Below are 16,386 nucleotides of genomic sequence, written 5' to 3'. Positions count from 1 at the left end.
AGGGGATTATCTGACGTGCTGAAAAGGTAGTGTGTCCACATTGAAATGTCATTTTAAATGGTTTCAGGTTGTGCACATGCAGAGAGCAAAGAACCAATGTTAGGTCAACGTAAAACTGGGGAAAGTTGCAATGTATGCCCCCATGCGCGCCCTTGATAGCTAACGAAGCTAAAGATAGCTATCACAGTTAGCTATTCCAGTGTTCACATGAGCGCATAGAAAGCCGTGTCCATCTTATATACACTGCACCTAAAGTAAACATACATGTGTTCAACCACAAATCACATGCAGAGAGCCGCAAAGTTTACCCAAGTGTAAGGTATGCTAACGTAAGCTTATTGCTAACTGTTGGCAGGCTAGGTAGCAATGTGGCTAACAGTTAAAGTGGCTACGTGCCCACATTTCGGTCGAATGTCGTTGACATTAATGTTAGCCTGCTAGCCAACATAGCCCTTATAATGGCACATTTAGCGTTAAATGTGCTACGTTACTGTATTTGTCTTTAGCTAACATGTGCATCTACTCAAATCTGAATAAAAGCTCATATTTACCCTTGAAATGACTGATTGTTGGGATGTGTCCACAGGTCGTCTGTCAACATTGTTTTGGTTGAAAGTGGCAGTCCACAACACGCAACACTGACTCAATGTTTGTTAACGTTACGCCTCGCGCGTCGTGTCCAAGCTACATGACTTGATTAAAGCGACAGAAACTGCCACGCTGAGTGTGTTTTATGAGTTTCCAGTCTTCCGGTTAGATCTAGCTGTACTCTGTCATGCAAACTGCGTTAAACTGGCTGAGCTACGGTGAATCGCAGCTAGCCATTAGGAAAGTAGGCGCTAACCTCCAGGAAAAACATACAAAATGGAGAACTGAACAAGCCAGGCCCATGGCAGACCTGTTTACAACACGCAGCGCCACCTGCTGGCCGTGGCGGATGACTGCAGCTTGTCATGTGCTGGAGTTCAAGCTCAAACTCTCACAATCAGTTTTATTGGCCAGGTGTACTCATACAAGGAATTTGACTCCGGTTTTAAGTTGCTCTCAGTGTAGCCTACTTTCGTACAGTTCAAAACCATTTTCAGGACGATAGAAGTAGTCACACAGCTAAAAACAAGAGCCACAAAGCTGAAAAAAGATAAGTAAACATAGAATTATTATGCACATACAAATGGGTGAAAAAATATGTGTGGTCTATATACATAAATATTTATGAAAAAGCAATAATAACTAAATTACTAAATGAATAAAAACTGAGGAAAATTAATTAACAAAATACAATGCAATAATTATGTAATGATACATATTCACATTTCCTTGGCAAAAAAATATTTCAGTGCAATTTAGTAATGCTATCCTAGTGCATGAACACATGGTGCTCATCAAAAACGTCAGCATTTGTCTCTTCTTACATAATTGTTCATACAGCTGGCCAGCGCGGGGGCTCCACTGTCTTGCAGCTGTCAATGGAGCTTTTGACAGAAAGAGACAGACAGGCAGACAGACATCTGAGGCAGAGGACAATGAGAGAAATTATGAATTGACATTGTAGTCATCCAAAATGCACTGATGATGATCTGTGGGCTGGGCAGTGGAACTGCGGGTGGCCCTTAATTCTTCCTGTGAAAAATACAAAAGATCTGCCATGTCAAAAAGGCAGTGCACCACATCACTGTAAGATTATTAGAATTTCAAAATAAATTATCATTAAATAACAGGATTGTTGTTCAAATCTGATGCAACAGATTGTTGTGTTTAAATGCTTTCAAGTCTATCTGGTGTTTATTTGTAGGTTATAACATTTGTCTTTTTGTAATCTGAAGCGTCTCACTCCTTGCTAAACTGGCCTGTAGCCGACGATGTCTCTGACAGGATGCAACACAATGACATAAGTGTAAATAGCATGCAATGATATGACACTACTCTTGAATGATTGTTATTCGAAGCAATATGTTTGAAACAGCTATTTAATTTAGGGCACTCTTAGTTTGTGCAAACTAATAACCATGTGCTGACTAAAATAAGTTACATCTAATATGTTAAGATTTTCTAATTGAATGCTTATTAGATAAACTTAATGAAATTAAAAATTCTGAGACTATAATTTCCCTGTTGGTCTACTTATTGTACTGCCTCTAGGGGCTCAAGAGGATACTCAATGTCACTGAAATGGCTGTACCAGTAAACAATAAATCCCTGGATTTGGATATTGGATGATTATTAATCAGAAAGCTGTAATGGGTGGCCTTTTTACCTTACTGTTTGGAAGGAAACAATCTACACATGCATTTTCAAAGATAGTATGAAGCAAAGGATGTCTTTGTTCAATTAGAAGGGAGGTTATAGTGGTTGTTAACTTATCAAAAACTGCAGCACCGTTATTCCATGTATGATTTAGTCAGAAAACTGCAAAATTCATTTTGTTTCTCAAGACATGCCAGTTCACACTTCTGCTTCTTTCATCTGGAAATATGAGTGGTTGAAAAGTGCCGGGGAGATGAGGAAATAGGGTAAGGCAGGCTATTAGTGTGTGCATAGGGATAATAACTCTGCAGAGAGGACTGTGTTATTTGTTGCTTTCAAGGTTGCACAACAGCGCATTATAAAACGTTATAAGACAACAATTTCACTGGCTTTTTTGTAAAATCCATTAATGAACACAAATCACATGTAAATCATGTTTGCTGAGATTTAGAAAATAATTTCAAAACCATTTCTTGTTTGACAGCTTTATACATGCAACACAACCTGACCTGCCTCAAAATGTCTTAATTTTTTAATTAAGATGTTTCTTTTGGCCCAAGCCACACTGCTGATTATAATGCAAAGGCTTGCAAAACCCACAATTGTCAATTTAATGTTACAGCACATACAGATTTCCTTACTTCACACTCAGCTGGGAACCCATATTGTCTTACATTATTCATGCTGAAGTTGCATGATATTCAACCCCTTCCAAAAGATGGAATCTAACCTGGGAGTAGTGCACGAACAGGAAATAAAGTGAAGACAGGAGGTAGGGAAATTGGCTCTAATAGGAGGATGAGTGAGATGAATAAGAAACAGGGTTTATAGCACATGTGGAAAGAGAATCATCCCCAAGCAAGGGGCAGGGAACGCACTCTTATTGTCTTACTGTTATACAAGTCCAACACCAGAGATGTAGTCACATATATATGAATTTATTAAACAAATAAAGCAAGAGACCCCCCATAGAATAATCTAGAGTATCACCATCTAATGATGTCAGTTTTTCCTATCTAAAGTGGCGTTTGCTCTGCTGTTAAGGTCACACAATCCGCAAAATATTACAATATTATGTATAATGTAAGCGGCGAAACCTCACATCACAGAAAAAGAGATCAGTGGTATGCTCACTGTAGCTCTAAATCCCCACTGTTTGAATCCCACTCAGTCCCCTGTGGCTGCTTAGCAACCCCTCTCCAGCACAATATACTCTGAATTAACAGGGTAAAGCGTGACCGCTGCCTCCTCAAAAACCACGAGTCAAGGGTGCTCTCCCATCATCCACGCCTTCTCTCAGCACTGCAGCAATAAAAGCCCTCTGATTTTATTACAACGTGGCTTCAAAACACACACACACACAAAAACAAACAAGCTGAAAAGCAAACACGAGGTACCAAACAGTCTGAAACCCAGATCTGTGTCAGTGCTGCTGGTGGCTCCATGTGATATGTGGCTATGTGGAGATAAGGGACCTTATACTTCATATATAAAACAAACAGGCCCATAAGTATAAAATTATATCACCTTCGGTCTCACGAATTCACACGATCACACGCCTTTGAATGCATATTTCCTGGTAAACGTCCACATTTATATCCTTTGTTGTACACCTTATATACAACACTAGCTTGTGACCTATATATGACTGTGTACGCATGATGACATGCATTGTCAAGCCTTAAATTCAGGCCCGCATCTCACTTCCTCCAAACTGGATTTTCCACCCTACACTACTTGGCTTCACTGTGGAGTATACTGATGGCTCTATGACAAATTCACTGAGCAGGCCCTGAGCAATAACACACAAGTCCCAAACCCCCTGTCCCCCTGCTACTATAATCCAGAATAAAATGACTCAGTAATGTGAGTAATGTTCAGTTCTTTCTTCCCCCCTTCAAAATTGCTGGGAAAGCTGCAAGGAACATACACTTTTTTGGGGGATTTGATACCAAAAATGGAGCTCATATTGATGCATTATGTTCATTTAGCATCAAACTCACATACTTGTGTAAAATTAAGAGATGAATCAATGTATTGTTTTATTTTTGAAGTATACTATATCCGTTCATTTGAGAGCGGATGGAGCATCAAGTCCCTGATGCTGAATTAAGAATTCACTCGGTCAAATCGATGAGGAAGGGATCGATTTTCATATTCAGTCCCAGTGTTCTGGGTGAGAGAAGTGATTCTTGCTGCTTGGAGATCAGTGCAGCTCATTTTGATTTTAGTTCATTTCATGTAACGTTTGAGCCTTTATGGGCAGTTGGGCAGACAATGAGTTAAGGAGTAGTAGTGTAGTTAAATCACGATGAGTCTCTGAGCAAGACACATGCAGGGGACCTAACCCCCTCACCCGTCGCTCGGGATAAGCGCGTCAGCTAAAAGCGTTAAGTGTAAATGCGAAAGCCTCTGTGAAGACTCAGAAAAAGGGATTAAAATCCGCAACGCTGGATGTTAAAACTGCATCAGACCTGAATCCTCTCCGCCAGCTGCACGTCGCCCGCAGCTATAGATCAGAATTTCATGAGAAAAAAAAAACTGCACAGATGCACCCACATCAGTCCGCGTTATGTCGATCGTCTGAAAATGTCATTTTCCTTTAAGATGATGTAAGACATTACTTCATGGGACGCCCCCCCCCCCTCTCTTGCACAGCCTGGAGCAACATTATCTTAAACCTTCTGCCGGACCAACCGCTTCCTCACTCAGCAGTTTGGAGAGATGGGTGCGCACCGGAGTCGCGCCTCCATCCTCCTCCTCCTCCTCCTCCTCTCTGTGAGCATGTTTCAGCATCCCAGTTGTCAGGAGTGACGCTTAGCAGCAGCATGATGGGATGCACGCGCCTTCTTCAATTGATCTCGGGCTGATGTGATTGAACTAGAAGCCGGGACGCAAGACGGTGAACCTTTCCACAGAAAACTTGAGCAGAAAAAGAAAATGTTTTTACTTTTCTGATGGTGGGTGAGATTTCAGAGTGAAGTGAGGATTACATTTCTTTGAAGTCACATTAATGACCCATCGCAGTGGATGTGTGTAACATGATGCGCTCACTGCTTATGATAATCGATTCTGAAGCCAAGCGGGCAGGCACATTTACGCATGGGGGTTAAAGGATCTACGGTAGGCACACCTTGGGATTGTTTGTGATGAGACGCTGGATGCAAGGACTGCAGCTTGAATCAAGACTATGCTTTGGGTCTGAGCGCATCAACACCATGCAGCGACAACCCACACCCTGAACTTCTGGGACGTTTGCGCTCCGAGTCGAGACTCAGATTTCGTGCAAGATCTTGAAGGGGAAAAATGGCACTGAGCGAAAACTGCAAAACGCAACCTGCTAAGGAGCCAGGTTCAGTCCAAAACCCTCCATCGGACGTTATTGAGCTGAACGTGGGTGGTCAGGTGTACTACACTCGCCATGCCACATTGACAAGCTTTCCAAATTCCTTACTTGGGAAGCTGTTCTCTAACAAGAAGGGGTCTTCAAATGACTTGTCCCGGGACCTCAGAGGGCGTTATTTTATTGACAGAGATGGCTTTCTGTTTCGGTATGTGTTGGATTACCTTAGAGACAAGCAAGTTGTCCTCCCTGACCACTTCCCCGAGAGAGGGAGGTTGAAAAGAGAGGCGGAATACTTCCAGCTGCCAGAATTGGCCAAACTTTTGTCATCCGAGGATTCAAAACTACTTCCAGACGACTTGTACTACAGTGATTTCGATGACGCATCGCAGGGCAGCGACCCCAGGTTTCACCCCTCTTACTCCCTGGACGGGAGGTACGGCTACATCACGGTCGCTTTCAAAGGCGTCTGCGCCGGGGGAGGCAGAGACAGTCAAAGTGATGCCAAGGCCAAAAAGTTACCGCGGATCTTCATCAGCAGTAGGATTGGCTTGGCGAAAGAGGTATTTGGAGACACCCTGAACGAGAACAGGGACTCGGACAGGCCGCCGGACCGCTATACCTGCAGGTTTTTCCTCAAGTTCAAGCACCTGGAGAGAGCGTTTGATATGCTGTCAGAGAGCGGCTTTCACATTGTGGCCTGCAATTCGTCCCTGACCGCGTCCTCCATAGGTCATTACGCGGATGACAGGGTCTGGTCCAATAACGCACAGTACATCTTCTACCGTGAGTGAAGATTTATTCCTACTCTACACTTCAGAAGGGATGTGAGATAAACTGGTGGCTTTTACCTCCAGAAGTAACTAGAATGTAAACAACAGCCAAGTTAAACACAAACAGCACCCAATTTATACTACAAAAAATGTGCCCCTCCCTCCCCCCACATCCCCACATCCAGGCTGGATGTAGGTATGTGGGCACATCATTGCATGATGTCCATGAGAAAGGGTGTTTTCTCATGAAATGGTGTTAAAAAGTTTACACACATAGCTTCCCATAAGAAAACCCATTTTATTTGATTCTAGTGTTCCACATTTAGAGGTGATCTGCAGAGACTGGTGTGTGTGAGCTCACACCACCAGGAGGCATGGTCGGGTTACAGCACATCCTTCTTGAATCTTTGCATGCCTTGCAGTGGCTGACTTTAAACCTCTCTTTTGGGTCCGAGATAAGAGGCAAACTTGCCCACAGGCCGCAGGGGGAATTGAGTCACAACGCTGCTACACTTCAAGCACACATGCGTCATGCATAAACTGAGGGGTTATGAATAATATAGCACCAGTGGGCAGCAACGTTTCATATAAACGCTGCAGCGTTCTCTTGAATCAGCTCAATTTTCTACTCAAAGACAAAGTTTGGTCGTCAGCAAATGCCTTAATTAGCTGCAAATATGGTTCATTCCACTCTTTGCAGAGGGAGGAGTTGGACCATATGGCCGATTAAAAAGCACTTTGTTCATTATTCTGAATGGCTCCCTTTGGAAGAGCAGAAGAAAACCCAGTTGGTGGGTCAAGGTTGGGGGTGCAGGAGGGTGGGCTGAGGAAGACATGACATATGGTTTGCTAATGATTTACCAATAGTTTTGTTAATACAGGCTAATTATAACAGAGGGGTCTGCCTTGACCCGCACGAACATCCAGCCAGGTAGGATTTTCCTGAGTCATTCAACTTTCTGGAGCACAGCATATGGTGTGGGTGTTCACCCCCTTCCCCATTAACAGACTCTGCCCTAGGACAAATTATGAGTAGGATGAGAGGGGGGAGGAGAGACAGGGAAGAAACTGCAGTAAGTACAGCATGGAAGGAAAGGAGATGCAGACCAAGAAGAGCACAGAGAGGAAAGGAATGGAGAGAGAGGGAATTTAAGGAAGCGAGCTGTAAGGAAGTGAAGAGGGAGGCGAGCAGATGGAGGAGAGAGCGGCTGAGCAGGATGGATGAGGAAGTAAAAGTTGCATGAGACCTGGCCATGGGGAGAAAGAACTGAGGCAGAAAGAAGAGAGAGGGAGCGAGGAGCAAAAATAGATTAAAGTAAGTATCAGACAGGAAAGTTCATTGGGTCCGAGGGAGCGGGAGAGGAAAAATATCTTTTGGTGGTAAGACACGGAAGACGAGGGAGAGAATGGGTTTTCATTAAAAGAGAGCAGACAAGGTGAGGATGAGAGGAACACACACACACATGCGTATAGTGAATGAGACGGAGGCCTAGTCAGGATGATGGATGGACACATCAAAGGCAGACAGGCGTGAGAGCCCTTTCTACACAGCAGCACAGCGGCCCGCATCCACTTTCAAAACTAATACAGTAACCTGATTCTGAATGTGGGACACTGGCTGGCCTAGGGCAGGTAGTCCTAAACTAAGAATGCATGTAGACAAGTGCACCTTTGGGGTGGGCATAAAACAGATGTTCTCTATTGTTGTTTGTTGTTTTCAGCAGAACATTTCACTGCTTTCTTTTCACCCCCTCCCCTCCCTCCCATCCACTCCCTCCCATCCACTCACAGGCTCATATGGAGTGAAACAGGGAGGCTGGGTTTGTGCAGAGTGTAAAAAGAGCAATCCAGCGCAGTAAACAAATTGAGAGACTTTCTTCCAGCCTGTCAGTTCCTTAGCATCATCCATGCTGCTCTTCTTGTTAAATGCGTCAGTTGTTTTCTACAGGCTCCACTGACTCTCAGTATTAGAGCGTGTGGACTCCAGTTTGCAAAATGCCCACAGTAGATTTTCATAATTTTACAGCATGGTATCAATTGTATTAACAGGCAGGGGATTCGTTCCCTCATAAAGTTAAGACACTCCGCTCTTAATTATTGTCATACACTCCTGTTCAGTAGGATTTATGCTGTTGGTTTCTCCACCGACTAAAACAAATGAATCTTTCAGGAAAAGGGCACTCTCCTCAGGAGGCCGCGCTGTCTGAGCATTCATCATGACCAAGAGTTTGTGCACCTGATGGCCGTGATGAATAATTTGCATTTGACCGGGTGTGACTTGCTCACCCTTTGAATAAACAACTGAGCCAGAGAGAAATATATCAAAACCGATAACCAGCACACATTAGAGTGAAAGGGGAAGGACGAACAGAAGCCCCAGAGGATCAGCTGGTTGCATGCTATTCATGGAGGGGATAGGTATGGAAGCCCAAAAATAGATGAAAAGGTAGTCATGATTAAAAAGATGGTAAGTCCACATTTGACTTATTAAGTCAAATATATGATGTAATTAAAAAAACGTAAAATGTATTAAAAGTCTTACGCAAAAATTAGAATACAGAAACAAAAAAAAGGACTTTTTTTATTTTACTGGCAGAAATAGGCTTCCATAGATAATTGATCCTGTCAGATATTTGTCAAGCAGAAATGTAGGTCGTTGAGCATGATGGGGACATTTAGTTCTTTCGATTGGCAGTGACAACATTATTGCTGTAGTGATTAACAACTCTAACCTCCCAGTTGGCGTTTGGGCCCAGTCTCCTTATTGCTAATTATCTCTGGGGAAAGAGGAGAGTGTTGGCTAATTAAAAAGCAATCTGTGATCCCAAAATATTTCCTCGTCTCCAGTCACCCAGGATGGAGATGCAATTTAGAAAGATAAAGCCTGACCTATTTTAAAGGCAATTTAAAATAGAAGTCATATTCTAAAATAGAAAAAAAGGTTCTTTCAGTCAATTCATAGATGAAAATGACCCATTGTCATGGAGAAAATAACATCATAACCTGCTTTGACATGACTGCTTCCACATCACAGTGGCAGAGCAAATCACCACTGAACAGTAAGACTGGTAACATCAGAGACATTCATCTTTTTCCATCTGAAAGGGCTGTGCAGAAGTGCCTTGTCAAAATGGAAGACACGCACAGAAAAGATGGAGAATTATTATACTTGCTAGGTGTGCTTTGTTAATATAACTGTGCAGTCTTCATTTAGGCTGTGAATGAGATGATGTGTGGCCATGATGGCTCCAGAACAATGGACACACACCGGCAGGGAGAGAGACGGGGGGGTAATCAATTGCTTGGGTGTAATGGAAGCAAAGATTGGGCCGTCTCCGAACTCCCAGAGAGCCTGGTTGGAGTCTGGATGGATTGGCAGTGCCTTCAAGAGACGGATGGTGCTCCTATGAACAACTCACACACGTCTCGAAGTGCAGCTGGGCAGAAAGATGGTCAGAAGTAAAGCACGGGTGTGTGCAGGACCTTGTGCACTACATCAGCTCAAGTAGACAATCCAGCTCACCTGGGAGTAAACCTGAGCTTATTGAAAAGCTGCAGACGCAAAAGGGAAATGTATTTCTTGAAATAAATCATTCTGTGAAGCAGCATGCACAGAAACTTGAAGGGTCATGTTGGTGGTTTTTCATGTTTTAGACTACAAATAGTATTCTTCACATGACTGCTGATTGTTTTCTAAATCTTATACAAGCTTTTATATTGATTTCTATGCTGCCGTTAGTTTCCACTTCATTTCACTACAATAATTATGAACATTTCATCTTTTTTTTCAAGTTTTGTACAGTAGCTGTTACAAGCAGGGATTGGGAGGATTGTAGCAAAATAAATTGGAAATAAAACTTTCATGCATGGAATAAGCTAATTCACATTAACCCTCTCACACTGTCCGTTCTTGCTTATTGATTGTCACAGATGTCGGGAGTGTCCTTGAACGCACCAACAAGGAGAGTTTTTGAAATAGTCCCTGCTAGTAACTTCATTACCAAGGTGAATGATAATGCAATAATAAGAGAAATCAAAAGACTAAATATAGACTTTGATGGATCACCCACCCAAACCTCCAGTATGTTCCTTTAAAAGAACACATACACTTATTTAACAGCATTTGTCAGCCATAATTTGAATACTTTTTCTGTCTCTGGTTCTCCTGTGTCTGCACTCTGCGGCTGTTGGAAAACAGGTATAACATCGCTTACCGTCTGACATGTAACACCTTAATGATCCCTCCAGAGATGCTTAATGGCTACTGGGATGGTGGAACTCATATTGTGGGCTGGGCTGGGAGTTTTCTGAAGACAGGGGATCCCGTGTGTTGGTTGTGCAGGAGGTCAGCTTTGTGAGGTAGCGATTGTTTTGTTTTGGCATGGCTTTTTCTGAGGGTACCTGTGTGACAAGCAAATGAAAGCATGTTTGGGGGGTGTACTATACATATGTGGTAACATTTGTTAGTGATGCAGAAATTCAAAGAGGTGCACTTTTTAATATCACCTACTTGACAGTGCGAGATTTTCCCCTCCTCTTTCCTCCAGGCTCCTGAGGCATCATTGAGGTGATGACAGGAGCTCGGTGAATACTTGGGACACCTTCCCGCTTTCTCCCCGCCTCATCAGCGCTTGTGGAGTGGAGGGGTGTGGCTCCGGGTCAGGGGACAGGCCTACGGGGAGAGGCTGATATAGACATTTCAATCTGTCTGCGTTTGCTTGTTCATCTCCCTGTCAGGCAGACACTCAGCTGGCAGCCACCCTCTGACTCTGGGAGGAGACAGCACCCGCTTGTCATTAACAATCAGCCAGTGAAGCTGTCACTCTCCTCATGGAAAGCACATAATTTGCGGCCAGGGCAGTGCTGGCTCTATGAGAGAGTAAGCCTGTCCTTGAGTTCGGTCATGTAAAGCTTACTGGGACTCCATGGGTTACCCCGACTATTCCTCTCCAGCTCCTTCTCATCACTGCTTCTAAAGAGGGTTGTTCCAGCACAGCAGGCTGGCTGTGTGGAGGTAATTCATATTGACAAATTCAATTGTATGCAGATATTACAGGTGTTATTTTACCTGGCAAGAGGAAGGCTGTAGCCATCAGTTAGACTGGACACAAACTGCTGAAGTCATACTTTTGCAGCAAATAGGACTATCTGAAATAGATTTCCCTTGCCCTGTAAGGACGGTCACTGCCTTTGCAAGACAAGCCTTTTTTCTGCTGCAAGGACACGCTGGCCTAATTTGTGAGCTAACAAGCATGTAAACTACACTCTTCCTGAGGCAGTGGCAGAGCAAAAAAAATAATTTTTTGTTACTGGATATGTGAGCTGGAGAACGTAAGAGTGTGTCTAAGATCAGAGCGTCTCCACTCATATGGGCTTAACTCCCTGACTGGCTGAATGAATATGCATATTTAACCTGCCAGGCAATATTAGCCCTGATACATACAGCTTTTTTTCACCAAATTAATCAGCGCTGATACTCAATTTATTTTCTTCCTATTTTGTTTGTTTCACAACCAAAGTCTTGGCCAGAGAATATTATTGTACTAGAACCAAGCAGCAACCGAAGGCATTTGAAGATGATTCACTCCTCTCAGCCTCTCAGGATTTTGTTGTGTGCGGGCAAAGAAAGGAAGTATGTTTATTTCAGAAATTCAAAGTTAAGTTTGCTTTCGCTTTTTTTTGTCTGTATTTTGTCTGACTCCAGCAGCTTGGATGTAAAGTGCTGCTTTGTGTTCAAAACTTATTTTCATTTATTTAGATTGCGGGCGCAGTTCACATCACTGCAGAGAGTCAAATTTGAAAAGCAGACAGCTTTGGGTCACTTGAGTCCAAATATGAAATAAATTGCGTTATGGCCTCCTGGTTATGTGCAACAACAACATGAAATTGCTGAGTGACAAGTCTTTCTTGTTCTCCTTCATTTATTTTTTCGCCTCTCAACTTTCAGCGTATGATTGTGCAGAGCGTCTCTCAGATTACACGACTGGAGCGCAGAGCTGCTCTGCCATTAAAGGACTAATCATCAGACACCCTTGATGAGTCAGTTTAGAGGCACAGATAAAAACAAACACCCTAATGTCTGGCAAGAAACCCACTGACATTTGAATTTGTGTTTGCCAGAGCCCTCCGCCTTCAGTCCCTATCGTGTCCTACTTTTCTGCCATTTAAAACCTTTTAATGGGTAAAAACGTGTCATTTTAATCTAATATCCTGGCAGCTGAATTTCCATAAAGCTCTGACCTCTCTCAGGCACGAGGACAAACATCCCTGCTTTCATTAGAGATGGAGAGGAGTTTGAGGACACCCCGTGTGACACGCCTGCATGCCTCTGTGCAGAACTCGACTCCCTCTCTCTGTGTTATTTATGAGAAGTCTGACACAGCCTGAGTCTGGACTGAGGACCAGCCCTAGTCTTCTAATGTGGTTGGAATGTGATCTCTTAGACTGCACATTGCAATCAATGGCTTCCCTGAAAAGATACCAAAGGGTATTATACACACCCTCTTGTTTAGATGTACCCCACAATGACTGTGTTTCCTGACAAGGCTCTTAGTCATTTCCTGTCTTGGCTCTGAAGGGGACATCAAAGCTTGACGCTACACAACTTTAACCGAAACAGTTTGTGGTTGCATTCTCACACACAGATGTGTTTTTGCATTATAGGCTATACGGCAACAGTCATTTCCATGTCCAAATCGTTATATAAAAGAAAATGCAAGCGCAGGTGCGTCTCAGCCTGTCAAAGGCTTTAATACAATTCATTCTCCTGCATGGCCTGAAAATTTTATGATGCTATTATTGGGTGTTGGCTAGTTTCCTAAACGGATTTGCCCCTCTGGACCACAGCATCCATCCATTTAGAAACAATGCTCAGCCTCCCTCCTCTTGATCCTCCTCACTAAAGCGCCTGCATCCATTTGCCTGGTGCTGCCCGTCTGCCGGATCCAGCTAGATTCATTTTCTGCGGGGGGAAATTGGTGCGCTGATTGGCCTCTTTACTCATGGATTAGCCATTAAAAAGCTGTTAGTGACTCTCTCACTATCAGCTCAACGCAATCATTGCACCAGAGATAAGGTCATTATTACAGTGTGTGCGGAGAGGTTAAAATCCCCCTTGAACTCTGTTCAGTATAAATTGGTGCGTGCGGTGGAAGGAGGTAATGGACAAATTATTGCTCCCTCTGAGATATCATTGCTGTTGAGTCTGTATCATCACAATGGAAAAAGCCATTAAGAGGTTTTTAGAGTCTGTGTACATTAGTTTATTTCTCATACACTGTTGTTTTGTTACAGCTAGCACAGCAGTTTTCAGCACATTTCTACCTGTTAGTACATCTAAAGGAGACCATAGTTCAGGGATATTTTTGGAAAAGAAAGACAGCTGCGGTGTTTACTGTCTTTACTTGAACACTTCACAAGCCAGCGGGCAGCGCAGTACAGTATTTCATGGTTCATAATTAGCAGCGTAGGAGGATGTGAGATGATACAAGAAGAAGGTGCAGGAGGAAAAACAAAGACTACTAAAACCCTCTACCTGGCTCACTTCTCATCCGAACTTCATGACAGGAGGTCAGGACACCTGCGGGGCCTGCAGGTACATATATTCACTCCACTGTTCGCTGACCCGGTTCTGTTACCACCCAAGATAAATTACACTTTGTGTTTACCTGCTTTTTCTACCATGTTGCCTCCCTAAAGGTTAAAAGCACCTTGCCAACTTATTTGACGAAGTGATCTGAAAACACAAAAATAATACACCACCTTCTTGATACAAGTCAGTCAGGTTACAGTTCTAATAAGAAACTGCAACTGCAAAGCAGATTGCTTTGGCTCCGAGACAAGCTTTGCCTTGGGAAATGGGAAAGGTCTTTTAGGGAGACGTACTGAACAGAGCTCTGGGGTTCTCCTTATCAGAGGAAGCAATATGCACAGCCCACCAGCTCTTTGAGATTCAGCAATTAAATGTCAAAGCCAATAACTTTAATGTTTTTACATCTGTAGCCTCCTAAATACCCACACACACCCATGTGATAGTCGTTTAAAGATATTTGTATGACATTGAAACTGCTGTGTAGGCATTTGTCAGCATTTGCTTGATCAGTGCAACTGTTTCTTTTGATTACAGCTTGAATCTTTCACCATACAGACAGCTGGGACATTAGTTTACAGTGCGTTTCTGCATGAGGGTCTTTCCGCAACAGAAAATTGACTGCACGTGGTCAAAACAACTGACAAATGTGTGTGTGTTTTCCAGGTGGGCCCTCAAGGTGGATGTCTTCTCACTGTGACTGCTGCTGCAAGAGCCACAAAAGCGAGCGCGAGGGAGAGAGCGGCACCTCCTTCAATGAGCTCTCCACTTCCTGTTCTGAGACCCAGTCGGAGGCCAGTTCCCCTCAAGGAACTGTGATCTGTGGCCCCGTGAGACGCCAGGGCAACATCCAGACGCTGGACCGTCCCATGCCAAAAGGACCAGGGCACATGCTGCAGCAGACAGAGATGCGGCGCAAGACTGACATGCTCCGTGTGAGGACCTTTGGGGTCCGAGATCGAGAGGCCGCAAAGAGGAAAGCGAACAAGGAGAAGATGACTCCAGAGCAGGAGATGGAGAAATGCATCCAGGACTTCCGGCGCATTAGGATTCCTGATCGCTTTCCGGAGAGGAAGTACATGTGGCAATCAGAGCTCCTGAGAAAGTACCGTCTCTAAATATGAGTGTGAAGAAGAAGAAAGACGAAGGAGAGGGGGAGATCCGTATCGTGTCACCATCAATGAACAGTATTAACTGCATAGGCAATAGTCTGCACCCTCTAAGACACATACTGTATTAGAAAACAAAACTATGGCCACTTTCCCGCCAGCATGACTTGCGGCGCACACAAAAAGTACAAGGCAGTGTGAGTCCTTGATTTGTAAAGTATGCACAGTGTTGTGTATGATATGCACATGTGTAAATCAGGTTACTCCTGTTGGGGCTTACGTCACTAACCCTGCTCTCACTTCAAAGAGCTGGCAGCCAGGTGTACTAAAAGCTATATCACTAGTTGAAGCAACAACGCAACCTCAGGGGCAACATCATTTCAATTCATGAACCTATCACATACTGTATGTGCAATTACCCACAATAGCTGTTTTTTAAAAATGGATGTACCCAGATGGTGCTGTGAGTTAGCAATGGAATATCACTACTACTCCACTGATAACACATATAGTTATAGTAGGCTTTGATAACGGCACTGCATGTCATTTCACCCTTAGCATAATTATGCAATATCAAGCAAACTTTCAATTCACTCCTGTGTGATGGGTAAAAATGGTGTGTTATGACTGAGACTAACTTAAATGAGGAAAGCACTGCCTAGATCTGTTTGCCATTGTAAAACTTTTTGTCCACTGTTGTCATTATGTGTTGGATAGATGATGTTGTGTAGGTAGAGTATATAATGCCAATGGATATTTGACTAATCCTTGATTGTAAGTGTGCAAAAAAGCTAATAAATGGGTTAGAATTGTATTTATTCATAGTGGACCTTCTTGTGACCTTCAGTACATTTAGATTTACAAGGAAATGTCTTTAGATTTTTCCACGTTGAAGCGGTTTGTACAGGGCTTCGGTAAGATATTCTAAAGAGTTTGGAGAGTGGCGTCTTGTTTTTTGTGTTTCCAAAGCCAAAAACAGAAGAACAAAAAAATAAGGAATGGTTTAAACAGCGTGTTTATCTGCTCAAACATAAGCTGCAAACGTTAAAGCTGATGAAATCTGCTGGTAATAGTCGCTGGCAAAATAGAAGGTCTGGTTACTAATCATGCTATACATAAAACCATGAGTAATAAATATTACGGCAAGATTAACTAGTTGGCAGTTTTTCCCATAAGTAGATCCAGATGCAGTTAGCTAAACAGCTCATTAGGGTGCTGTATACCTCCTGTGTTCTTTTTTGTTTGGATTTGGAAATAACGTTTGAAATGATTTGTGTATAATATAAGCTTATTTGGAAAGCTTTAGGAGGCTTGCTCTGATATATGTTG

General features: G+C 43.2%; 1 protein-coding gene across 1 annotated transcript; it reads left to right on the top strand.

Moving 5' to 3' along the window:
- Positions 1-5,550: 5,550 nt before the first annotated feature.
- LOC139291311 (BTB/POZ domain-containing protein KCTD16-like) lies at positions 5,551-15,066 on the top strand. Its single transcript, XM_070913310.1, has 2 exons — positions 5,551-6,373; positions 14,615-15,066. The coding sequence occupies exons 1-2, from the start codon at positions 5,551-5,553 to the stop codon at positions 15,064-15,066; spliced, it is 1,275 nt and encodes a 424-aa protein (XP_070769411.1).
- Positions 15,067-16,386: the final 1,320 nt, after the last annotated feature.

This window comes from Enoplosus armatus, chromosome 10 (assembly GCF_043641665.1).
Source record: "Enoplosus armatus isolate fEnoArm2 chromosome 10, fEnoArm2.hap1, whole genome shotgun sequence".
Classification (NCBI taxonomy): domain Eukaryota; kingdom Metazoa; phylum Chordata; class Actinopteri; order Centrarchiformes; family Enoplosidae; genus Enoplosus; species Enoplosus armatus.
The sequence above is the reverse complement of the archived record's forward strand: the minus strand, read 5'-3'. Positions and strand labels throughout refer to the sequence as shown.